The sequence below is a fragment of the Delphinus delphis genome, chromosome 4, assembly GCF_949987515.2.
Source record: "Delphinus delphis chromosome 4, mDelDel1.2, whole genome shotgun sequence".
In the NCBI taxonomy this organism is placed as follows: domain Eukaryota; kingdom Metazoa; phylum Chordata; class Mammalia; order Artiodactyla; family Delphinidae; genus Delphinus; species Delphinus delphis.
The window spans coordinates 129,690,260-129,716,094 of NC_082686.1; the positions used below are offsets into that span (position 1 = coordinate 129,690,260).

The 25,835-nt window shown below is 34.6% G+C and overlaps 2 protein-coding genes across 2 annotated transcripts in view; one reads left to right on the forward strand and one right to left on the reverse strand.

Annotated features, from left to right (window-relative positions):
- ARHGEF26 (Rho guanine nucleotide exchange factor 26) overlaps positions 1-7,477 on the forward strand; it is a 168,789-nt gene extending 161,312 nt beyond the window's left edge. The window contains exon 15 of the mRNA XM_060011455.1: positions 7,404-7,477. Within this exon, the coding sequence (XP_059867438.1) occupies positions 7,404-7,477 (74 nt within the window). The remainder of the gene's footprint in view (positions 1-7,403) is intronic.
- A 30-nt stretch (positions 7,478-7,507) lies between these two features.
- DHX36 (DEAH-box helicase 36) overlaps positions 7,508-25,835 on the reverse strand; it is a 56,508-nt gene continuing 38,180 nt past the window's right edge. Inside the window, exons 14-25 of the mRNA XM_060011452.1 lie at positions 25,073-25,137; positions 24,206-24,349; positions 21,831-21,948; positions 20,734-20,832; positions 15,981-16,154; positions 15,746-15,832; positions 14,729-14,812; positions 12,467-12,566; positions 12,284-12,374; positions 9,508-9,628; positions 8,692-8,844; positions 7,508-8,291 (exon numbers count right to left, since the gene is read on the reverse strand). Of these exons, the coding sequence (XP_059867435.1) occupies positions 8,106-8,291; positions 8,692-8,844; positions 9,508-9,628; positions 12,284-12,374; positions 12,467-12,566; positions 14,729-14,812; positions 15,746-15,832; positions 15,981-16,154; positions 20,734-20,832; positions 21,831-21,948; positions 24,206-24,349; positions 25,073-25,137 (1,422 nt within the window). The 3' untranslated portion in view covers positions 7,508-8,105. The remainder of the gene's footprint in view (positions 8,292-8,691; positions 8,845-9,507; positions 9,629-12,283; positions 12,375-12,466; positions 12,567-14,728; positions 14,813-15,745; positions 15,833-15,980; positions 16,155-20,733; positions 20,833-21,830; positions 21,949-24,205; positions 24,350-25,072; positions 25,138-25,835) is intronic.

Consider the following 25,835-nt stretch of genomic DNA (forward strand, 5'->3'; position numbering starts at 1 on the left):
GCATCTAGCATACCAAGGTCCTGACTGGAGGAAATAAAACCTTGCTCTGGAGAAAGCTATCATCATCTTAGTTCTCAATTATTTCCAAAAAACAAATTCTCAAATGAAAGGATCAGCAAAAAAACAAAAAAAAACCTCTGAGAGACAGCATCTGGATACAGGAAAAATAAAAACAAAACAAAAAAACTGATACATTCACAGGGACTCTAGACAGTAAAATCATTAGTAAAATACAATTGCTTCGTTTATGGAGATAAAGCCAAACTTCAAAAAGCAATATAGAACAACCAACCAAAAGAAGTGAGAGAAAAAACAACTAGAAAATATGGAACTGGATTTAACATCAGATTTGATAGTTAAAAGATTCTGGTGAACTGAAAGAGAGGCTAGAAGAAACCTACAAGGAAGCATGAAGAGGAGAGAGATGGGAAGTGCAGGATTTAACTGGAGTCTCAGAGGAGAGAGAGGGGGAAGAGAGGGAGCTTTGGCAAGGAGACTAGGTCTTTCTAACCTTGCTCTGACCAGTCACAGGATGCAGGCTGTGGCCTTGGGTGAGGCGAGGACAATTCCTGCAGAGGGCTGGTGAGTGAAGGCTGTCATCTGGTAGCACTTCCAGCAGCTAAGGGAATACCATCAGTCCTGATGGAGGATCTGGGCAGAATATCACAACATTCACTACCTGTAGCTATGTCAATATTAGATAAAACAAGTCTGTAAGATAAAGGGGATGACTAGGGATAGAGCCTACATAATGATGAAAGTTTCATTTAACCAGGAAGATACAACAATTCTAAATATATATTCTTCCAACAATATGGTCTCAATAATAAGACAAAAATGAGCAGAAATATAAGAATTAAATCAAAAGTCACAGAATGAGACTTTAACACACCTCTCTCATTTGATAGGAAAAATAAAAAATCAATGAAGATGTAGAAGCTTTGGACAAGAATAACATAATAGGCTTATATAGGACACGCTGCAATTTCAGCATATACATTCTTTTCAAGCACACGGAGAATATTTATTTCTGACTACTTCCTGGGTCATAAAACAAGTTTCAACAAATTTTAAAGGATTGAAGTTATATAGAGTGAGGTCTCTGATTACAACATGATTAAGTTGCAACTCAATAACAAAAATTAAGAAATATCCATTTATATAGAAACTCTGACCTAAATTTAAGATGCAAAACTATAAAACTCCTAGAATACAGGAGAAGATCTAGGTAGTCTTGGGTTTGGAGATGACTTTTTAAATATAACACCAAAGACATGATCAGTGAAAGAAAAAACTGAGAAGCTGAATTTCATTAAAAGACAGGAGAATGAAAAGACAATCCACAGAGTTGGAGGAAATCTTGCAAAATATACCTGATAAAGGATTGGCATTCAAAATATACAAAGAACTCTTAAAACTCAATAATTAGACAACAAAACACCCAATTAAAAATGGGCAAAAATCTAGAAAACTCACCAAAGATACACAGATGGAAAATAAGCATATGAGAATATGCTCAAGATGAAACATCATTAGGGAACTGAAAAATTAAAATGAGATACCACTACACACCTATTAGAATGACTATGAAATCCAAAACCCTGACAACACCAAATACTGGTGAGGACACAGAGCAAGAGGAATTTGCACTGACTGCTGTTGGGAATGCAAAAACCACTGGGAAGAGTTTGGCAGTTTCTTAGAAAACTAAACACCATGTGACATAGCAATCACACTCCTTGATATTTACCTAAATGAGTTTAAAACTATGTCCACACAAAAGTCTACACACAAGTTTTTATATCAGGTTTATTCATCATGGCCAAAGTTGGAAGCAACCAAGATAACCTTCAATAGATGAATGGATAAACTGTGATACATCCAGACAATCGAATATTAACCAGCAATAAGCGAAATGAGCTATCCATGAAAAAACATGAAGTGGTCTTAAATGCGTATTACTAAGAAAAAGTTGCCAATGTAAAAAGGCTATACGCTGTATGACTCCAACTACATAACATGGAAATGGCAAAACTATGGAGACAGTAAAAAGATCAGTGGTTGCCAGGGGTTCAAGGAGAGGAAAGGAGGAATAGGTGGAGCACAGAGGACTTTTTTTCAGGGCAGTGAAAGTATTCTGAATGGTTAAGTTATGGTGCATACCTGTCATTATATCAATACATTGATCAAAATATACAACACAAAGAAGCTAATGTTAAGCTAACTAAACTAAGCTAATGTTAAGCTAACTAAAACTATGGATTTTAGTTAATAATGTATTAATATTGGGTCATCCCTTGAACAAGCGTACCAAGATGTTAACAATAGGGGAAACTAGGAGAGAGTAAAGGTGATACGGGAATTCTGTACCTTCTGCTCAGTTTTCCTGTAAACCTAAAACTGCTCTAAAAAAATACAGTCCAGTAATTAAGAAGTTCCTCTAACAAAGGAAGTGGCAGAAGTAAACTTGAAACATCAGGAAAAAAGAAGGAACAACTGAACAGGTAAACATTTGGGTAAATATAATAGACTATCCTTAAGGTTTTAAAATGTTAGTTGGCTGAAAGCTGTATTACATTGTCTGATATGGTTGGTTCTCAACGTATGTAAAGGAATTATTTGGGAAAACTAAATGGTGGTGTCTTTTTTTAAAAAATAAATTTATTGTATTATTTTTGGCTGCACTGGGTCTTAACTGCTACACGGGGGCTTTCTCTAGTTGCGGTGAGTGGGCTTCTCACTGCAGTGCCTTCTCTTGTGGAGCACGGGCTCTAGGCGCACAGGCTTCAATGGTGGTGTCTTACATATATTTTACTTGAAGTGGCAAAATGTTGCTACTTGTTCACTATGATAAGCTATACATGTATACTGTAATCCATAGAGCAAGCAAAAAATGCCCAAAACTTAAAGAGATATACTGATAAACAAGCACGCAGGCTTCAGTAGTTGTGCCATGCGGGCTCAGTAGTTGTGGTTCACAGGCTCTAGAGCGCAGGCTCAGTAGCTGTGATGCACGGGCTTAGTTGCTCCGCAGCATGTGGGATATTTGGACCAGGGCTCGAACCTGTGTCTCCTGCATTGGCGGGGGGATTCTTAACCACTGCACCACCAGGGAAACCCCAGAATAGTTTTTAAAAGTGACCTAACTATATGTTTGGAAACACATTTAAAATGTAATTATATAGGTAAGTGTAGAGTAAATGAATCGAAAAATAATATCAAGCAAATGCCAATCAAAAGAAAGCTGGAGGGGCTATACTAGAACAGATAAAGTGGACTTCAGAGCAAAGAAGATTGCCAGGAACAAAGAATACTACATCACAAAAAAAGGGTCAATCTGTGAGGAAGACATAACAACCCTAAATGTGTATGTACCAAATAAATAAAGCTTCAAAATACGCGAAGCAAAAACAGAACTGAAGGGAAAAAACAGACAAATCCATAATATAGTGGTTAAAGGTACAGAACAGAACACCATCAAGGAATGGGACCCAACATTTATTTAGCGAACACTCCACCCAACAACAGATTATACTTCCTTTCCATGTAGGTATGTAATATTCACCAAGACAGATCACATTCTGGGTCATAAACTGACAAATTTAAAGGAACAAATCATACGAAGTATGTTTTCCAACCAGCATAAAAGAATCAAACTAGAAATTAACAACAGAACCACCACAGGAAAATCTTCAAACACTTGGAAATTAAACAGCTCGCTCAATTTGTGGATCAAAGAGGTAAATATATAAAGAAATAAAAAACACACTCACTGAATGCTATGAGAATACATCAAAACATGTAGTTGGCAGCTAAAGCAGTTCTTAGGAATTTATGGCACTAAAACACTTAAATACAGAGAAAATCAATGAAACAAAGAGCCTAGTTCTTTGAGAAGACGAACACAATTGATACACCTTTTAGCAAGACTGACCAAAAAAGAGACTGTCCATGTCAAGAATGAAAGAGCACATACTGTTACAGATTCCAGAGATATAAAAGGGTTAAGAGGATATTCAAGCAACTCGACATAAATTTAACAACTTAGATAAAATGGGCCAATTCACTGAAAACCACAAACTACCAAAACTCTGAGCAGTCTTAAAGGTTGGCTCTGCAGTGCTTCCACATCAGCCGTCTTCCTTCGCTCCCATGCCTTTACCCACACCAGAAATGTTTTGTATTATGCCCTATTCATCATCTCATGGTGGATGTGCAACCTCCTGACATCATGGACCCCTAAAACTGGTGCTTTTCTCTTCTGGCACTTGGTAACGGTGGCTTAACTCTTGCCATTGTACTAGCCAATTGAAGAGTGGCACATTTTGCCATTTTAAAGGTCAATGAACTTAAAATTTTCTGCAGCTCTAAAATTCATAAAGAATAATCCTTTTTCTTTTTAATCAGATATATCCCTAAAGCCCCAATTACTTAACATATGAGGTGGGAAATCAAAACACACATATAAGTATATAAGACAACCAAGGAAAATGGCAAGTAAGCACATGAAATATGCTCATCAATGATTATTATATTCAATAGAAATAAAAAACAAAACCACAACAAACTATGAGACTCCACATCCGTTAAAGGCAAAAATTAAACAAAACAACAAATAACTAAAAATACCCAAGTACTGGTGAGAACTTGTAACACCTGGAACCATACTATATGGAGGGTGGGTGTATAAAACATGGTATACCCACTCTGTAAGTCAGGTTGGCAATTTCTTATATGACACAACAATCCTAATCATAGGTATTTACCCAAGAGAAATGAAAACATCTATCTACACATAGACCTGTATACACATATTCATAGCAGCTTTATTTATAATAGCAAAAACACTGAAAATAACTAAGAAGTCCATCAACAGGTAAATAAACAAGCTATGGTACAACCATACAATGCAATACTAAATAAAAAATGAACTAACTTCTGATATACACAGCAACATAAATATCTCGAAAGCATTATGTTAAGTGAAACAAGCTGGACACAAAAGACTACATATGGTTCCATTTATTTGAAATTCTAGAAAAGGCAAAACTAGTGACCAAATGGTTGCCAGTGGGAGCAGGGGATTGACTGTAAGGGGAAAAAGGGAGATTCTTAGGTGACAGGAATGTTCTATATCAAGATTGTGGTGATAGCAATTACATGACTTTATACATTTGACAAAATTCACAGAATTATACTTGGGTAACTTTATTATATATAAAATAATATCTTAAACCTTATTAAAAAAGAGTTTGTAACAGCGGTAACATTTTTTTTATATGTTGCACTTCCAGATACTCTATAATGAATATGTACTTTAAAAATCAGAATAAAAATGCCATGTAAAAACAATTAGCGTATTATAAATATATTACACTACATGATCACAGTTACTTAAAAATATACACAGACTCGGAGCTAAAAGAGGGGAAGGAAAATTACCATTTACTTTGGGTAACAGAGTATGAAAATAAATTCTTCCTACAGCTCTTCTATGATTTCTAACTTGTAGGGTGGACCTTGTTTTGAAAATGAAGACGTGAAAATCACTTGCAATATTGGTATAAATGTATCTAGAGCTTTTGCCCAAGTTAATGAATTAGGAAGGTGTCGCATGGACTCACTTTTCGAAGACACTTCGTAAAGATTATCCAGTGGTTTATTTCTTGGTTTGTTTTTCTGTAAGTTTCTCTTTCAGGGTCATTTTTTTTAAGAGTTATCCTTGGTATCACTCAGAATGGTGAGGCAAATAGTTTTCTTCGTAATTTAGTATCTTATTCTTTAAAACTACCAAATAGCAGATAGTTCTGAGACCTGGAATACATTTTTCACTAAGTAACACCCTATTCTGTAAACAAAAGAAAAACATAAATAGCACCTTCAGGCAAAATTTCCATCTTGACTGGCTATAGAGAAGACATAAATTGGAGGTGATAATAACTCCTCTGATCTCTCTGAATAGCTCATCTGTTAAACAGTTCTGCAGGAACATTTTCCCCATTTATGGAGATTAAATATTTGTCTATGAACATGCAGCCAATTAACTAGTAATCTGTTTTTACAGATTTTTAAAATGCTTTCTGCCAAGACCGTTTTGGCCAACTGACTGAATTTAAACTGGATAGTAAAAGCAAGCCAAAAAAAAAAAAAAGCCCAAACATAAAAACAAACGTTCTTACAGAATAGGACCTAATTATCACCTTCAGTTTAGGGGCAAAACTAATATGCCACAAAATGACCCAGTATAAGAATTCAGTGAGAGGCAGATCACTTTTGGGATACTAGCCAAGAGAATGGACTTAGAACACACAAATACATTCAAAACCCTAGAAGGCAATGATAGGTTGACATACATTCCCAGAAATGGAAGCAGTACCTGAACCAGTGCTGTTAAGATCACCATAGAATTATCAATCAATCCCAGTCATCATATGATACTCCTTTCCTTTGGCTTCTTTGGAAGGCACAATACAATCTGTAGTTTTTAGGGTGTAGCAGGATGTTCTTCCTATGTCTATTTTTTCCCAATATTTCCAGTACTACAACTTTTCTCAGACATAGGGTCAGACTGTTAGATCGCAAAATAAGTGATAGAAGCCTCAGCAAACAGCACTCAACAACGGATAGTATGTGTTTCCGTTAATACCCTTCTGCCAAGTTATACAAAAGATCCTACTGAAAGTGGCTAGAACAAAGAAGGGTTTATTACATCAGAATAAGTCCATGTGCAGGGCAGTTGCAAAGTCTGGATAATTCAACAGCTCACTAGCATTATCAAGGACTCTGGTGATTTCCACCTGCCCGCTGAGCCAACCTTGTGATCCTAAGAGGGCTGCAGCAGCTCCAAGTGCCAGAGTCAGACAAAACAATGTTCAAAGGAGGAACACAGAATTTCCTTCTTTAAGTCTATTAGTGAGGAAAATCTTCTCAGATGCCCCCTTGCAGATCTCTTCTCAGCTTCCATTAGCCAGGACAGGCTCACATATTCATGCCTCATCAGTTACTTATAAGGAGAAAAAGACCATGCATGATTGGCTTAGAACAATCCAATTCACCCTTGGGAAGAGGGTCCAACATCCCTGGGAACAAGGCTGCACAGAGGAGGGGACACATGAACAAGCAACCAGGAAGGGAGGGACAAAATGGTTGTTGGATAGCAACTAACAGTATTTGTCAAAATCTGACAGGGCTGAAAACATACAGTACATGTCACACTAGCTTCCACTGGCTGAGAGGGTAAAATAGCACTCAGAGCATGGGGAAGAAAAGTCTAACATAATGGATTGTTTAAAAAAATGTTTCAAATAATAACTATAAGTACACAATACATGCCAGACACTAGTCTACGCACTTTACATATGAAAACATATTTAATCCTCATAATTGTTACCTGTATTTTACAGATAAGGAAAAGGAAACAGAGAGAAGCCAAGTAATTTGCCTAAGATACGTGGTAAGTGATGGAGCTAAAATTTGAACTTAGATAGGCTCTAGACCCATGCTCTCAATTGCTACATTACACTGCACAGGGTGATGTAAAAGTGGTACAAATATATTCTAAGATAAAAAACCATCAGATAAACCAAGGGATAGGTGGAGATGCAGAAAGCAACCCAAAAAGCTAGCCGAGATTTACACACTGTACATTTTATTAAATACTGGGCTTCATTACAACAAATTAATTTACTTCTGATAGAAGTTTCATTAGAAGAAATGTGGATGTGTTCAAATTCTTATCTGATACTGCTTTTTGGCTAACCATTCTATTTTTACTGATTCTATACTCAGTCATTATGGGCAGAGAGATTAATCTTTCATAACAGAACAAAGGAATTTCTCAAGTGGTACAACATTCAAAATATATGAGGAATACTCTCAAAATGTGGACATGACCACTACAGAGTAACTTTTTTATGGTATATTTATAATAGCTACAGATGACACTGTTAACTCATGCACATTAAGTCTTTATTTACTACCTACTGAAGGTTTCTACCTTACACATGAAAATTATTCATGTCCTGGGGTTTGACATCTACTCAAAAGTTAAACCATGATGGAAAATGGCTATCAAACTGGCTTTTCAGGGCACCACAGAAAAGCCATCAGCTGTAATATCCATCCTGAAATCGTGGTGGCAAGTTCCTGGGAGTTGCTTTTTCCTGTGTTTTGAGCAAGTCTATAATAGCTGAGAGTACTGCACAGTCTCTGGATTTAGTGTCCTTCCAGTCTACAGGATGGGGACTTTCAATCTTCTCTTGCAGAAGGATATCTAGTTCCTTTCTTAATTCCTGAAGTTGGAAAAATTATACATGTTCAACAAAGGCAGATGTACTATCAAACAATGTAATAAATAAAAGTGACTTCAGCTGGTACAAGAAATTTAATAAGCTATTATACAAAAAGACTGAAATATCTAATGAGCAACTAACTAAAGTGTGGTTATGAGTAGCCAACTTAAGTAAAAAAATTCAAACTTTTATCACATTGAGCCATTTAGAATGGTTGGTCTGTAACTATCTCAAAAAACAATTCAGAAAAACTATGAATCAATTTCTCAGCACAATTTCCTCTGTTGAAATAAAGCAAGAAATATTTAACGTAACATGTATAACACTTGGAAGAACAAAACCACAAGACCACATACTAACTTGTATGCAGAATCAAAGACAATCATGTAAAGTCAGTCACCTTAACAAGATGGGCAATTCTTGCTGGAGACTGAAAGATAATCCATTCATCTACAGCAATAGTCTCTTGATCATTATCCTTCTGAATGGAAATATCACCTCCAAAGAACAAGAGACAGTATGGAGAAACTTCTGTGCAGTCATACAAGTATATCTATAATGAGAATTAAGGCAAATAAATACATTAAGGAGTCTGAAAGAATTATTGTCACATTAACTCAATAATATCACTAGTATCAATCTATTAGTGCTTTCCTTCTAAAACAGGTATTATCCTTTTCGTGTAATTACAGAGACTAAATTTGAAGAAATACCATTTAAACAAGCCATTCTTACTTCAGAGAACAAAGGAGTTTTATATTTTTGTTTCAATTCAATCAATAGCACTGTTCTGTAAACAAAATATTGCCTAAGTGATAAAACCAAAACACTAATATAGCTGAAGTTCTTTTTATTTATATATTAACAGAATTCCCACTTAATATTCTGACCAATACTTGTATATTGACAGGCCAACAAAATTCTCTGAAAAGTGTAAACTCTTATATACCATAAGATGCCAGTATGTCTTGAAAGCAGGCTCTGAAAGAAAATTATGCAAATCAAATAACATCCCAATTAATTAAAATACAAAGATACATCATGACAGATCTGCACATTAAAAGTATAGGTTATCTGCTTTAAGAAGGTATAAGTCATGTCATAAAAAAAAATTTTTTAAAGAATAAATTTTGTTTATAATTATGAAAACTATACAATTTTAAAAATACAACAAGACTGTTATTCAGACCCATGGTTACTTTATGTATTCACTTACACTACTTGTTCTCATCTTCAGGTGATAGATAAGCCAGTTGTAGTGAAACTCTGTTTGCTCCACATTAACGGATTTGGGATGAATAGCAACTAGTCCATCAGTTTTTGTGTAAACTTTCACCCTTAAAAAAAGTTAAAATGTAGTTTAAAAACAAAACAAAACTCCGGAGGATTCCAAACTAATCCCAGAATCAAAAGAAACTCCACAGATGAGTTCAATTTATTTTTGCAATATAAATTTCCAAATTTTTGTTTTAATAAGACATAGAAAAATAATTGGCTAAATAAGAGTACTCTAAATCATACAACAAATCCTTTTCTTATAGGTATAATTACTCAACATATTAGAAAGATGACAAAATATTCCCTAATTATGTTAGTATATATACTATACCAGTAAAGTACAAAAAGTGAAATACCTGATATAATTCTAAGTGAATCAGACCAAGAGAATAGTCTGTACATTTTACTGTAAATCATGCTACTGATAATTTACCATCAATTTACAGAATAACTGTGAAATGATCTAAAATTTAAAATGAAGAATTTTGTTTAAAAGGGAGTTAGCTAAAACTGGTTTTTAAAAACCTATGCTAAAATATGTTTTAAATGGTCTCACATTCACTGAACTCCCCCCACCCTTCAAAACAGGAATACTTGGAATAAATGTACACAGCTCTAGTTCAATCTCTCCATTTTTACGGGTCCTTCCTTTGATAGTCACAAAAATTTCACCTCAATTTGTAGGAGTCTTTAATTAATATTATTCAACAGGGAGATGTCTGATAGTTTATATAGTCAGTGGTAATTACAGAATAAAGCTGATAATCCATTAATCCTTCCTCTTTGTTTTTAAGAGCATCTTTTTCATGGTTCTAGGAATCCATAATATGTCTACCAAAATCTGAATCACAGTCATGAGCCATTATTCAGAATAAAATGAGCAACTGCTTTTCCTCACCGCACAGTCAATTTAACCAATGCCATCCTGCAACCCTACATCACCAGAACAGCAGGGTTTGGCAAACTTTTTCTATACAGGACCAGAGAGAAAATATTTTATGCTTTGCGGACCTTCTGTCACAACTACTCAACTCTGCTAGTGCAGGTGGAAAGCAGGCACAAACAACATGTGAACAAACAGGCACAGATGTGCTCCAACAAAAACTTAAACTCTTAGCCAGTATGCCAAAATGTGCTGACTAGACCAAAACAAAGCATAAACCCAAAGAAACTACCTTTCTTTCATAAAGCCTTCCCAGGATGGCAGAGGGATATATAAAATGTTTGTATTTCAAGGAGTCTCTCTGTTAAGCTACCTGTAAGTTAAGGGATAGATATGAAGAAGAATTTGACAAAGTACTGATGTCAAAAAAGTACTCAGATCACTTAAAATGTGGATACTCCAACTACAGTGATTAAAATTCATGTTACCCATAATCTTCCAGGTGAGAATAGGGTTTCTCAACATCAGCATTCTTGACATATTGAATTTTCTGTTGTGGGGGACTGTCTTGTGCATTATGGAATGCCTAATAGCATCCCTGACCTCTATGTACTAGATGCTAGTAGTACATACTCCTCCACTTATAACAACCACAGATGTCTGCAGACATTATCAAATGTCCCCAGGGAGGCAAAATCACCCAGGTTGAGAACCACTGCACTGCTGCACTCTAGGCTATCTTTGAGGTCTATATTTTTTCATGTTTACAGAACATCCAACTTTTTCATCTAACATCAGTTCAAATATTTTATGTCAATAAACAGTGACGTTTTATACGCCTAACAGAAATGCCATATAATATGGTCTTACAAAACCATAATTTCCCCACTGCTACTAGACATCTATGTTGTTTATAATATACCTGTCAAAAAACATTTGGAATTACTTCCTTAGAAAATATTAAATTCAAATATTCACTTATGAATCCACGGGGCCAGTGACTATTTTAATGACTGCTGATACATAATTCTAATCTAAACTGTCTTCCAAAAGCATGGCACCAATTCACATACCACTAGCCATTTGTGACTTTCAGTTTCTCTTTTTTCCTCACTGGAATGAATTCTTTTACTGGGCAAAAATATGCCTTATTTGTTGTCTCCAATTACAACTAAGGCTGACTCTATTTGTACATACATTTAAAGTTATACTTTATTTCTCAAAATAGTAAAATCACCACAATTTTATTCAAAGATCTCAAGTAGAAAATTACTTGTTTTAAAAGAGAGGAAAAGGGCTTCCCTGGTGGTGCAGTGGTTGAGAGTCCGCCTGCTGATGCAGGGGACACAGGTTCATGCCCCGGTCCGGGAAGATCCCACATGCCGCGGAGCAGCTGGGCCCGAGCAGCTGCGCCCGTGAGCCATGGCCACTGAGCCTGCACGTCCAGAGCCTGTGCTCTGCGGCGAGAGGGGCCGCAGCGGTGAGAGGCCCGCGTACCACAAAAAAAAAAAAAGAGGAAAAAAATATCCTGAAACAAAATTTACTCTAAACAAGGTATAGCTGGCTTACTGTTCTCATATTTACATTGATATCATATTTCACTAACATTCTTTGTGAAAAATGGGTGATGAAGCAGCAGACTCCAGGGATGTGCTATGAGGGAAAGTGATGCCCATGGTAAACAGTTTGCCTTCTCTTCAATGACCAAAAGTAACAAGAATATGGCCCTATTATGAGTAAGAACAAATGTACAATATAAGCCCTGTTGCAGTAGAGGATTTCGAAAGTTTGAGAGAACTACAAATAATTCATAATAATCTTCAATGCTTACATTTTTCTTTTTTTACCCAAATTTAGTCGGATTTTAGCAACTTTGGGATATAAACCAGCACAGATGACAGCTTTAATTATCTTCTCATTATCTATTGGGGGTGGGAAGGTAGAGAAAAAAAAGTAAAATATGGATACAACTGACAACAGCAGCAAGTTATTTACACTGTACTTTCTGCTTTACCTGAATTTATATTAGATTTTGGATCTTTAGGATTTCTACTGCTTACAAATCCAGCTCCAAGAAGATGCTCAGCAAACTGCCCTTTCATGTTATGCAGCATCTAGGGAGCAATGGTAACAAACAGAACTAGAATACCTTTCACACAAATTGATAGGGGTTATAAAGCATGTACTCATAAATAAATTTAGCTTTGAGCTTTCCCTGCTTTATGAAACACTTTTGCAAAAATGTGATGTTTTGGAGCAGGGGTTGGTAAACTACAAAATTTATAAAAACCTGTTTTTGTCAATAAAGTTTTACTGGAACAAAACAACACCCATTCATCAACACACTATCTTTGGTTGCTTTTGCATTATAATGGCAGAGGTGAGCAGTTGCAACAGAAACCATATGGATTGTAAGCCAAAAATATTTATTGTCCAATCTTAAGGCTTGCCTGCTGTAGGGAATAACAACCGATGTTTAAGGATCACTTCAGTTTACAAAAAGGCTCATAATTTTCAAAATTGCTCTCTACCCCATATTTTGAAAACAAAACAAAACAGGAAAGCATAGGGAAAATAACCAACATCCATATATGTACTACTGAAAATTAACTACTGTTACATCCTGGCACAAAAGCTTAAGGCCCGTTTCCTGTGTTTATTTATAAGAAAAATCACTCTTTGGGTAAAAATGATACGTGACTCATTATAAAAAGCATTCAAGTAGTATAGCAAAGTACAAAAGAAGACTACCCTAATCTCAATACTGTCAGAAATATCATTAACTAAGTAAATATTGCAGACACTTACTATGCATTTATACGGACAGAAGAATTAGACAAAAATGCTATCCTAATAACGGGATAACGTAAATTTAGAAGCTGTTTTTACAAAAGCATTCAAATTAATTTTAGTTCAATTTAAGGAAGTTAAAAAGAAATGAAACTGAACTAGATGAATCTTACATTCTTATAATCATAAGAGATATTTAATAAAGGATCCTTGCGAGCTTAAAGTAAGAGATTATGAGACATAAAATTGTCACATTTAAGTATATATCCCTTTTATGAATTATGTGACTTTAGTTTCCCCACCTACATTCTCTTATAACTGACTCTCTAGGTCATCTCCTGGTTTCTATCACCATTATTTTATATTGTTCAGGATAATAACCTTTATTCTGTATCCATAATTCCCAATACTGTTTTGCATTTTTCCATATTTAATTTCAGTATCTACCACCAGCTGACTTAGCATGTACTCTCCATTCCTGAATTCTTTCTGATTCACTTCTTAATAGGCAGCATTTCATTGTCAGTAAATATTTCAAGATCAACTCATGGGTGCAGTATTTCAAGTGCTTTCTTGAATGCCTGTCATTTTTCTTTATACTTGAATTAGTATCTTGACTGGATATAATATTTTCAAAAAACACTTGGTTGGATTCAACCATCTTTTTTCATACTGTACTTCATTTTTTCCACTTAAGGGAAATGTTCTTACAATATATCTCTAAATACATATTCAATTACTCTTAATTTTTCTATGTAGAGACACCTATTACCTTTTTTTCCATTGGCTGTAGTATCTTTCAGAGTTATTACCCTTCTTTTCATTCTGTTAATGTTTGGGCACTTTTGATTAAATATTCTAGATTCTGGATTCTTTTACTCCCGTAGATTTGTTAAATCTATGCCACAAAGATGGAGTGTACATGTAATGGGGGAAGGTGAGGATATTTCTACTCCCACTGGCTTGAGATCACTTCTCCAGTTCAGTGCAGAGTCTGAAGTCTGATGTGCATCTGCCCTGTTAATTGTTCACTTTCTTCTATTTCACAAGTGCCTCCTGTCCAGTGTTTTCTCACTACACTAAGTCAGTTGAAGATAAAAATACCTACCCAAAAGTTAAAGAAAAGATACTCGCTCTGAGATTTTAAAACAGATTTTAGGAGTATTAGTGAAAATTTTCAGGATGAATCATCAAAATGGTGCAGGAACAGTAATCGAGCCTCTCTGTGTTTTCCTGCTGAACTTTGGGCTCATTTTTTTTCTTAGCCATTAGTTTTTTGTTTATTATGCCATATACCTTTTTTGTTTTGTTGCAGTTGATTTAATAAAGATTCCTTTTATGATTCTGTATAATGATTCAACTTCATAAGACACACTCACACAAAAGTTAAGCAAAAACTAACTTTTTGCTATAGATTTGACTACACAAAATACATATAAGTCCCTAACCTAACATATGAGAAGCACTTCAAAACATTCACCATTACCTGCAGTGTGTTTGAAGACAGAAAATATTCCCAGCAATAGTCTTTTTCATATCTGAAACCACGTTGTCTAGCTGCTTCCCAGCCCTATGAAGAAAAGTATTGATATTGTTCCCCAAAGCAAAGACTGCTTACCAGTTTGTCTTTATTTTGGTAATAATTTTACTTTCTACTGATATTTCATTTTCTTGTAAAAAATTCAAAGAATTTCCAAATTAACAAACTAAAAAAACATAAACTCCCCATGATCCTAGTTGTTAAGACATAACCAAAACTGAATTTGCAGACCTTTCTTTACACAAAAAAGAGCAAGTTATATAGTAACATACTGTGCATTTTACATAAAATAGCATCATTCTGTACATGATTGTATTAATCAAAATGAGCACTCTGTTGAACAAATTTCAATGCTATTATATATTTTCAACTTCAAAAATATATTGTTTTACTTTGCTTTAAGCTAGAGAAGGAGGGAAGACGGGAAAAAAGAAAATACTGAATGAGCTCAAAAGGATAAACTTTCCCATAATAGGTAGTACAAAACTGAGACTAGAACTACAGTAAAAAGATGCTGCCTCTATACACCAAATTACATTTAAATGTTGCAAAGATGGATGATAAATGTTTATCCTCGGATAAGCTTGTCTATAAGAGAAGAAGTCTCTTTATCCTGAATAGTGTACATGACTATCATGCTCTATCAAAAATGTTAAATCTGAATACATGCATAGTTTATTAATGAACAAAAAGGGACCTTCTGTCATAAATGTCAGTAAGACAAAGATACAAAAGAATAATAGCAAATAAAATTTTAAAATAAATTGTTCACTTGTTCTATTGTTATCAAAACACAAATATAGACTTTTTTCCAAAAGGGTAAATGTAATGAGCTATCACAAAATTGAAAAATGATGTACAATTTTTTTCCAAATGTTCACCTAATTTTAGGCATTCTCACTTAGCAGTTTATTCCTGATAACTATAATACAGATTTTTAAAATTTAAAGATATTCCTTTTACCTCAAATGCATTCACAACTGTCAGGTGATCACTTTTAGTATCCTTTGCCAATTCCTTTCTTCTTGCATCTGCGACCTTTTCTTTTCCCTTAAAACAGATGAAGGCAACTTAAATTGCTCTGATGGTATATAACAGAGAATGGCATTCTAATAAAAAGCCAATGAAAAATCTATCTAAGAAAACAACTACCCTGTGTATCTAAAAATACCTGGGCTTTTACTTGTATCTTTCTTACCAGTGGAATCACAAAGGGATCTCTGAAGCTAAGACTAGCAGCAATGGTGAGCACCGGGTCGAGGCAACAGAACAGAGCTCCAAAAAGAATCATTTTTCCAATGTGTGGCTCAACTGGTAATCGTGCTAAGTGGACTCCAAGAGATGTCAATTCTTCTTGTTTATCCAAAGCGTTCTGTAAAGTAAGAGTTTATGTTTAAAACACATTGTAAGCACCACATTTTAGTTTGCTTAAGAAAAATATAATAGGCCACTCTTAAGTCCAAATGCCCTAATATTGTTCAGCTTTAGTTCTCTTCATCAAAACATAAGTTTGCAACATAAGTTTTGAGGTTAGCAAAGGTTAGAAACTTACTTAAACAGAAGCAACTTGGCTTTACTATAAATGGTGGAAGAGAAATGAGAGAAATAACACACCAGTAAGTCTTCAAATAAAATCACCCAGTAAAGTACAAGAGTTGTAGGAGAAATAAAACAAAAAATGAGACACTATTACATATTTGGAATATAGAATGCATAGCCCCTAGATTCTAGTACTTTAGGAGACATGAGACAGGAGAGCAAGAGATAAAATATTTATCTAGAACCCCCCACAACGGGGTGACTTCTACTCTGATTACCTAGGTAATTTGATCCAATCATCCTACTGAGCACAGATGGAAAAGCTGCTTGAAGACTGAGGAGTTACAAAAGAATTACAAAAATCACAAGTCCAGGATTAGGGGAGGGACAGAAGTCCAAGGAAGTGAACCCAACATTGGGGCATCTTTTCCCAGAAGAAGCAACATAAATCCTCTCTGGAAGAAATTACCATCACCCCAAGCTCCAAGTTTTTATCTACAAAGACCTCTGTAAATACAATGTCTAGTACACATTCAAAATAACAAGATTTGAACAACAACAAAAATAATAAAAAATATAACTCAATTGCCCACCCCCCCACACTGGCAACCAACCACTAGTTTGTTATGGGGTGGGAGAGTGGGAGGTACAAACTATTGGGTGTAGAACAGACTACGAGGATGTATTGTACAACATGGGGAATATAGCCAATATTTTGTAATAACTGTAAATGGAGTGTAACCTTTAAAAACTGTATAAAAATGTAAAAATTTAAATTAAAAAACAGAACAAAAATAACTCAAATGTCTCATTAGACAAAGATCTCTACTAAACATTTATGGAGGAAATAACCTCAATCTTATAAAAACTCTTTCAGTGAATAGGAAAAAAACAAAACAAAACCTCTCCACTTGTTTTCTGAACCTAGCATAATCCTGGTACCAACTTGACAAGGGACATCTGGAAAAAGGGAAACTAAATAATCTTACACATGAGAAACTCAAAATAAAATAATGGCATACTGAATCCCAGCAAGATAGGTTTGTTTCTGGAATGAAAGTTGGTTCAACAATTGAAAAATCAATGTAATTCAATATATTACAAATTTAACATAAAAAAACAGCATAATATAATCTCATTAGAGGCAGAAAAGGTATTTGATAAAATCCATTATCCATGCATGATAAAAATCTCTTAGTAAATTAAGAATAGAAACTTCCTTAATTTGATAGTTTCCACCAAAAATCTTCAAAAAACATGCTCAACCAATTTTTGACAGGTTTTCCTTTGAGAATAAGAACATAAGAGTGCACACTATCATAACACTTCTGCTCAACATTGTACTAAGGATCCTGGATGACAGCTGGAAAGGAATAAATAAAATTGCAATTATTTATAGATGTGACTGTGTACTCAAAAATCTACATATAGTTATCAGAGTAAGTGGGTTTCATAGCATTGATGAATGCAAGGTCAACATTCAAAACCAATTTGATTTCTGTATATCAGACTCACAAGAAAATGAAAAATTCTGAAGTCTGAATATAATCCAGAAATACTACAAACCAGATATAAATCTTTTAAAAAGTTCTATAATACACAGAAAACGCTGAAACACCGAGAGATTAAATAACTAAATCAATGGGACAGATCATGTTCTTGTTTGGTAAGACTCAATATTATAATTAAGGCAGTGTGACACCAGCTCAAGATAGAAATATACACCAATAGAATAAAGGAGAGCCTACAAACAGACAAATAAATCCATAGACACCTGATCTATGACTATGGCTGCAGAACAAAGAGGAAAAGGATGAACTTTTCTATAAATGGTTTCGGTCAACTGCTCTACATATCTAAATACTTTGATTCCTACCTCACCTACACACACACACACACACACACACACACAAATCCATTGCAGATGGATTATATAGCTAAGTGTGAAAAAGAAAACAAAGTTAAAACAATATATCGTCATGACTCCAGGGTAGAGAAAAACTTACTAAAGGACAAAAAGCAGTAACAATAAAGAAAAAGACTGATACATTTGACCACATTAAAATTAGGAATTTCAGTTTATCAAACCACTGTTAGAAAGTGAAAAGGTAAAAATACAGACATGTGCAATATACAGCTGACAAAAGGCTCAGATCAAGAGTACACAAAGAATATATAATGACCTCCTACAATGTAATAGAAAAACAGGCATCAATAATTTATAAATGAGACTATCCAAATGGGCAATAAGCATAAAAAGCTGCCTACAAATTCAACAGCAGTCATGGTAATGCAAACTAAAGCCACAAAACTACTACATACCTATCAACATGCTTAGAATAAAAGACTACAGGTTGGTGATGCTATAGAGCTGAGAATGCTCACCTACCACTGACACTGGTAGGAGTGTAAGTAGTTTGACAACTTTGGGAAATGGTTGGGCATTACCTACCGAAGTTAATCATACACATACGTTATGACTCAGTGAATTCACTCAAGTGTACACCCATGAGAAATACTTAAACATGTGCACCAAGAAACAATAAATATTGAAGAACAGTCATACCAGCACTATATGTAACTGCCTCAAATTGGAAAAAACAAAAATGCCTTTCAGTAGTCATATAATAAAATATGGTAAAGAAATGAAAATGAATGAACTATAGCTGAAAGCAATAATGCACATGAATCTCACAATGTTTCAGTGAAAGAATACAGAACCCCATTCCCCCTTGCAAAAAAAAAAAAAAAAACACATCCTGTGTGAGTTCATGTAAAGTTCGCGAAAGGCCAAGTTAAACTGAGCTCTTTAAAGATGTATACTGGTATGGTAAAACCATCAAGAAAAACAAGCAAGAGATTACCATTAAAGTCATGATAGAGGTTATTTTTGAGCCTGAGAGTAGAGTAATTGGGCGAGGGTAGGAAGTTGGTTTTTAGGATACTGGAAATGTTCTTAACTTCTTGACATGAATAAAAATAAGAGTGCTCACTTTGTGATAAACCATTAAGCTGGACATTTTTGTTTTACTCTTTTACCCTGGATGGGCATGCTGTATTGCACAATAAGTTTTTTTTCAAAATGTAGGCTTCAGACCCTACTGTTGGCAAGGATTTTCCAAGCCTTTTCACAATTTCGTTGCCTACAAATGGCTAAGTAAAGACTGGTTCTTAAATTCAGTTGGGAGAGGAAGTCATCCCACTCTGGCTTCAGACTCCAGCCGCCCTCTGGTTGTCTGTCTCTACCACAAATAATACGTTGATTCTCTGATCACCCCGTAGCCCTCTACTGCTGTTCTATTCGATAAAAGTCTGGAGGGAAGAGAGGTCAGGAGTAAAACCGCACTGGTCCCTAAAATACCAGTAACCTCACTAAATCTAATCCAAATTCCAACAAAGATGGTCAGATAAGTTACAATGCTTTTCATTTAAACAACTTAATACATTAAGAGCTTATTTTTACATGGACCAAATTCTCAAATTTATCTACATGGATGGGCACAAATAAAATTGAAATACGTAAAATACATCTTCAGCATCCTCTAGCCCAGTACTAACCAACAGAACTTGCAGCATTGACAGAAATGTCTATTTCTGTACTGATTATGTGGTAGCCACTAGCCATATGTGCCTACTGAACATCTAAAACGTGCAAGTGTGACCAAGATACTGAATTTGTAATTTAATTCAAAATTTAAATTTAAACAGTCACCTGTGGCTAGTGGCTACTGTGTTGGAACGCACAGCTCTATTCTTTCTCTCCACTTTGGGTATTAACTCACTCACTAATTCTCTCCAGTCCTGTGCCGCTTCTCAACATGGTCTCATGAAGGGATGGCTACCAACTAAGTGGTCACTTGACTAAGACACTGAAACTAGTTCCTCAAAACACTGACTTCATAAAAGAATCTAAGGGAAAAAGCTGTAAGAATAAAATGATAGGTAGGGGGATAGGATATTTTGGAGAAAAGCCACCTGCTAGTATTCCTTCAAAAATAGAAGAGCTGCCTTTATAAAATGTTCACACTGTTATTAAGTTACCTGGATTTGACAAAAGCTCTAAAAACATTATGGTAATCAGAAAGAGTAGAATAAAGCAACCAAATTCATTTCTAGAATACAAATGAAGAGGACCAGTAATTGAAAGATTTCAAAATTTTATGTAATTTGAAATCAGGCCTATAATGAAAAAACTTGTGTGGAAAGAGCCCAGTATAAGAAAACTCACAAAGGTATCATTTTATAACTTTCTAATTTATATTTCATATTCCAAGCTGAATAGCCAAAAAGTGAATCAATCTGGCACTGCACATTCATTGGCCTACCTTGCCACAATGAAAGTAAATTTTATAATTAGCTGGATTACTTACTTTAACACTCTAAGTTAGAATTTTTTTAAAAATCAAATTTACCAGTTCCATCAGGTGTTTTATGGAAAGTAACACTGCTTCATTCGATGGTGGATCCATTAGCCTACTCAGAAAGTAAGCAATTCCACCTAGCCTTAAAATCTGGGGAGAGACAAATATAATTAAACATATATCATATATTGACATAACAGTTTAATCCTGCCTGTGTCACTGACTCAAAATAAAGCATCAAACCTATACACAATTTTCAAGTTAGTTATTTTACCAGAATAAGTAAAAATTATATTTGTGATTCTATAAAAACATGTTTAAAGGCCAACATACTACTTTCTAACACCCACCAACTCTATTAATGAGAAAAGTAGCTGGTTAAAATCTCAACAAACAAGTTGATTACCAATTACCTACAAAATAAGGCAGCTAATTTTATCAAAATACATTAATGCTGAAAAAATGGTAAGTAGTCTATAATGAGGGATCTTAAGACATAACAACAGTAGCTAACAATTACTGGACACTTACTATGTGCCAGGCACTGTTCTAAGAATTTTATATGAAGTTAATTTAAATAACTTGCCCAATATAACAGAACCAGCTTGCCACAGGATGATGTGGGATTCAAACCCAGGTAGTCTGGCTCCAGAGCAGTATGTAATTTAAAACTGTTTAGTCAATAACTGATCAAAGCTTTAAAAAATATAATTTACAGTTGACCTTTTTTGAACTGCATGGGTCCACTTACACACCGATTTTTTTCAATAAATATAGTACTTGCATTTTTATTTTACAGATTTTTAAATTAACTAAGCGTGGGGAAAGGTTTGTGTTCAATCAGAGGTCACAATATGTAGAATCAAAAGAACTAGGGTTTGAGTCCTGATTCTACCCAAACTGTTTCAACTAACCACCCTTGGGTAAGTCATTTATCAATTCCTTTGTTTTTGAGGCAGAAAAGGCAGCAAGTGGATTTTTGGCAACCCTAATCCCCACGCTGTTCAAGGATCAACCGTACTAACACACAGAGAAAAACAAATGCATGGTAAAAATTCTTTCTGGCAGATTAGTATACTACTTTCCTCTATAAAAGATGCTGAAAACTAGAACCCTATTTACTTTCTTAACTCTCCCAGCTAATTTACCTTTATTTGTAAACAAAGTTCTTCCAAAGGCGTTCTCAAAATTTCTGGCAGTTGATAGTCATCTAGAAGGCTTGCTCTAAGACCATTATACAGATGATAGCAATGACCAGGTTGAACTCTTAAAAAAAAAGGGGCGGGGGGTGTATTATCAGTGACTTTTTAGAACTCCAGAGAAAAGACTAGGCAGGGGAAGTAGTCAATATTTCTTTCAAGTCACACCATAACTAATTTACTTATTATTTCATTTTTATTAATCACATATTCCTTCTCCCCACCTGTTTTGAATAAGCTTAAATCCATTAACCCTAAGTCCTAGTTCTAAAAGATACAGGATTGCCTCCCCCTACCAATAATTTGGTTCCCTGTTTCTACCTTACAGATTCCAGACTTCTATTCACAATAACAGCAGTATACGTAGGTTAATCTCTTTGGGCCTTGTGAGCATTTTATGTAACAAATCCCGGTATTATGTTAACCTGTCTATATTATTTTAAAAGCTTTTAGGTATGTGCTATTTATTGAGTTCTCAGAGGGATGTTAGAAATGGTTATTGTTTGCACCTAGTGACCTTAATGATACTATTCTTTGTACAATGTTAAGGACAGATATGAAGAGGTTAATGAATTCATTCATCTTCAAGCAGAATAAAATATTTCTGTAGGCGCTTGCTGTTAAAGGAGGGGGAGACCCTTTCCTATAGGAATAAATTAATTCTAAAAATCTCACCTATTTCTGTCATGAGTCTACAAAGACCCATTATCTAGTATATTACATGTCTGCAGAAACTAAAAGTAAGAGGGTCTCCACTTAGGACCACGTAGTTAATATAGTTTGCTCTGGCCTCCAACATAATTATCAATCTAATTAGCTTTGCTAAAGGAATTTATATCTAGAGAGTCCACAAGGGACTATTTTCCATTTGAATTAAACACTGTGTGTGTATATATACATATATACGTATAACCGAAATCAGTTTGCTGTACACCAGAAAATAACACACCACTGTAAACCAACTATACTTCAATTAGGAAAAAAACCCACTGTAATTCCACAGTTAACCTTCACCAGGATAGTGGGGATGAAGAATTAGATAAAATGTAATACTTCATTTACTCTATTTCCATAATTGTTCTCATGGATCAAATCTAAGGCCTAGTGTGCCTAGTGTGTTTACTATTCATTTATAAAAGTGTGCCAAAACCCATTCACCACAGTGAATACTTTTTGAATCAGTATCCAGTAATGACAGGTCTGCATGGGAAAACTCTAATCCTGCTAGGTCCCCAATCAAGGTATGCCCTGGTTAACTGATTAGAAGGTACACTTCGTGAATTAAGCTGTGACTATGCTCAACAGCACCAAATGCATAATCTAATAAACTACCTGGAAGTCAAGTTATACTGGGATAATCAGCAAAGATCATAGCAAGTGAGTCAGAGCTTTAAAGATATAGTACAAACTTAAAGGACTGATAAAATGGTCTGTAAAATTTTCTTTCAACTCTCCTTTCTTTACTTAAGGCAGTATTTGAAGATTAATAGGAATCTTTTTATTCTACGTGTAAGAGGCAAAATAAAAACTCTCTTCTAAAACTCCAGACATGATTCTACTACTCATATGAGTAAGAGTGTAAAAATACTGTGAAGTATGCATTACAACAAATAATAAGTGCAATTATTTGTGTTAAAGGCAAATCTTTTCTCCTACCATTAAAACAGAGATATTTCTATTTCTTCTGTTATCACCACATCAGTGGGGAAAAGGTATTTTCCCTGTGCTTTCATCGGTAACTGATAGTGAAAACCCAGCACAGCTGTGAAGTATACTCATGAGGAGCACAGACTGTGAAGCCAGACTGCCTGGCTTCAAATCCTGGCTCTGCTACTTACAAAACTGTGTGACTTTGGATAGATGACTTAATTTCTTTGTACCTTAATTTCTTTACCCTTAAAATAGAGATAATAACCTACACTTCATAGCATTGTGGTAAGGATTAAGCAAGTTAATGTATATAAAGTATCCATGAGATGATCTGACATTCAAATATTATTAATAGCTATCATTATTAGTAATATATGCTTTTTAAAAAGAAACACAATTATAAGTAATATAGCTAATAACATAAAGAATATTAATTTTAATTAAGCAGACTGAGGAATGAGAGGTAGAAATACCATAAAATAGAAAACTTGGTAGGATAGTTTTTCCAAAGCAACTATGATTAAAACAACTTTCCCATTTAAAAACGTACTGCAGTTAGTTTTAAAAAATATAAAAGGTAACTGTCCTAAATAAATATTTTTAAATGCCACCAACACATTTTGCTACACAAAATTTTTTTGTTTTTAAGGCTTCATTCAAAGGTCCCATCTTACCTTCCAGCTCGACCTTTCCTTTGTTTAGCATTAGCTTTACTAACCCACTCAGCAGACATTGTACTGATGTTGTTCTGTGTGTCAAAGTGTGTCTCCTTTATTTTTCCTCCATCTATTACATAAACTACATCATCTATGGTAATGCTGTTTAGAAAATAAATATTTAAAAAATGTTAAAAACACATGAAGAATACATTAACCGATAACAGGCCTACAAACAGGGATTTTAAAGCATTTTTTATTAAATCAATTTGATTTTTAGCAGTTCTGGATTTTCACCACTCCTCCCAGTTACCAACATAAGGGGGATCAAGCACCAAATCACAAGCAGCATCAGCAGCTTCAGTGGCAGCACACAGAGCCAATCTTACAGATCATGTGCTAAATTCTTATTTGCCTACAGCCAAACTTCACAACTTGCCTGAGGACTTTTGTACCTAACTTTATGAGCCCTCCAGTTCCATGATTTAATATCAGTTTCCACAGAACAATCTGTTCCAGCTACCATACTGGTATAGTAGTACCTCCAAGGGAATTCAATATATTTTAAATGCTGTATATAACTAATTACCAAACTACCGAACAATTCTACTCCCAACCAGAAAAACTGACCTCAGTCCCCATGCTTCTTTAGGAAAGCGTTAAAACAACCACTTAATAGGCTATTTCTAAAGAGGCTAGAACATTAGTATACGCTGAAAAAAACCCCACGAAACCTATGTTCACTGCCGTAACTAAATTAAAATAGCTTTACTTTTAAGAAATTACTAAGTATTTTGTAGAAGAAAAAGATTAAAGTATGTTGTTAATTTATGGGGCTCAAAACTAATGTAATCATCAGTAGTTGGTAATTAAAACAATTTTTACCTAGTCTCTGCAATGTTGGTAGCAATTACTATTTTCCGAACACCAGGAGGGGTTCTTTTAAATACCTGTAAGAATAAATACATCAAAATCCCAAAAGTAAACTAATTTCTGATACATCATTCTTGCAAATAGAGGAATTACTTCAGGTACTGTTTATTTTTAGCAATTCTGTGTTCACTGACATATGCATCTAATATTTATAGATATATTTATACGGTATACATCATCTTCAATACCAGAGAATTCTTTTGGTAAACCAAACTGAATCTCCCACAGATGTCAGAACCTTACCACAAACAAGGTTTCAATGAAATGTGATAATTTAAATATAGAGATAATTTGAATTTATAGATATTTTAGTATATAAATTACTAATAATATTTAAATATGATAATTTAAAATTTGTTTTTTAACAAATGCTGGAGAGTATAAACGTCTTATTGTATAGTCAAACTTTTAAGGAAGAGGGACAGAAGTTTAAAGATAAGAATTATGAATTACCCAAAAGTATAAAGGTAAGATCACCAACCAGCCAGGCAGATGCCCAATCATCAGAATGAACGTCAGCTGGCTGTGCCACCGTATACTAGCTTTTTGACTGGATTTTTTAAAAAAAATCCCCTTCACATAGCGAATCCTACAATGTCATGATGGCAAGTACCACCTTGGGTGAAAAGCAAAAAAATGCATAAACTTATCCCCTCGTTTATAAAAATGATAATCAATAAAGAAAATGTTGTTTGCCAGTCTAGTCACATATTCT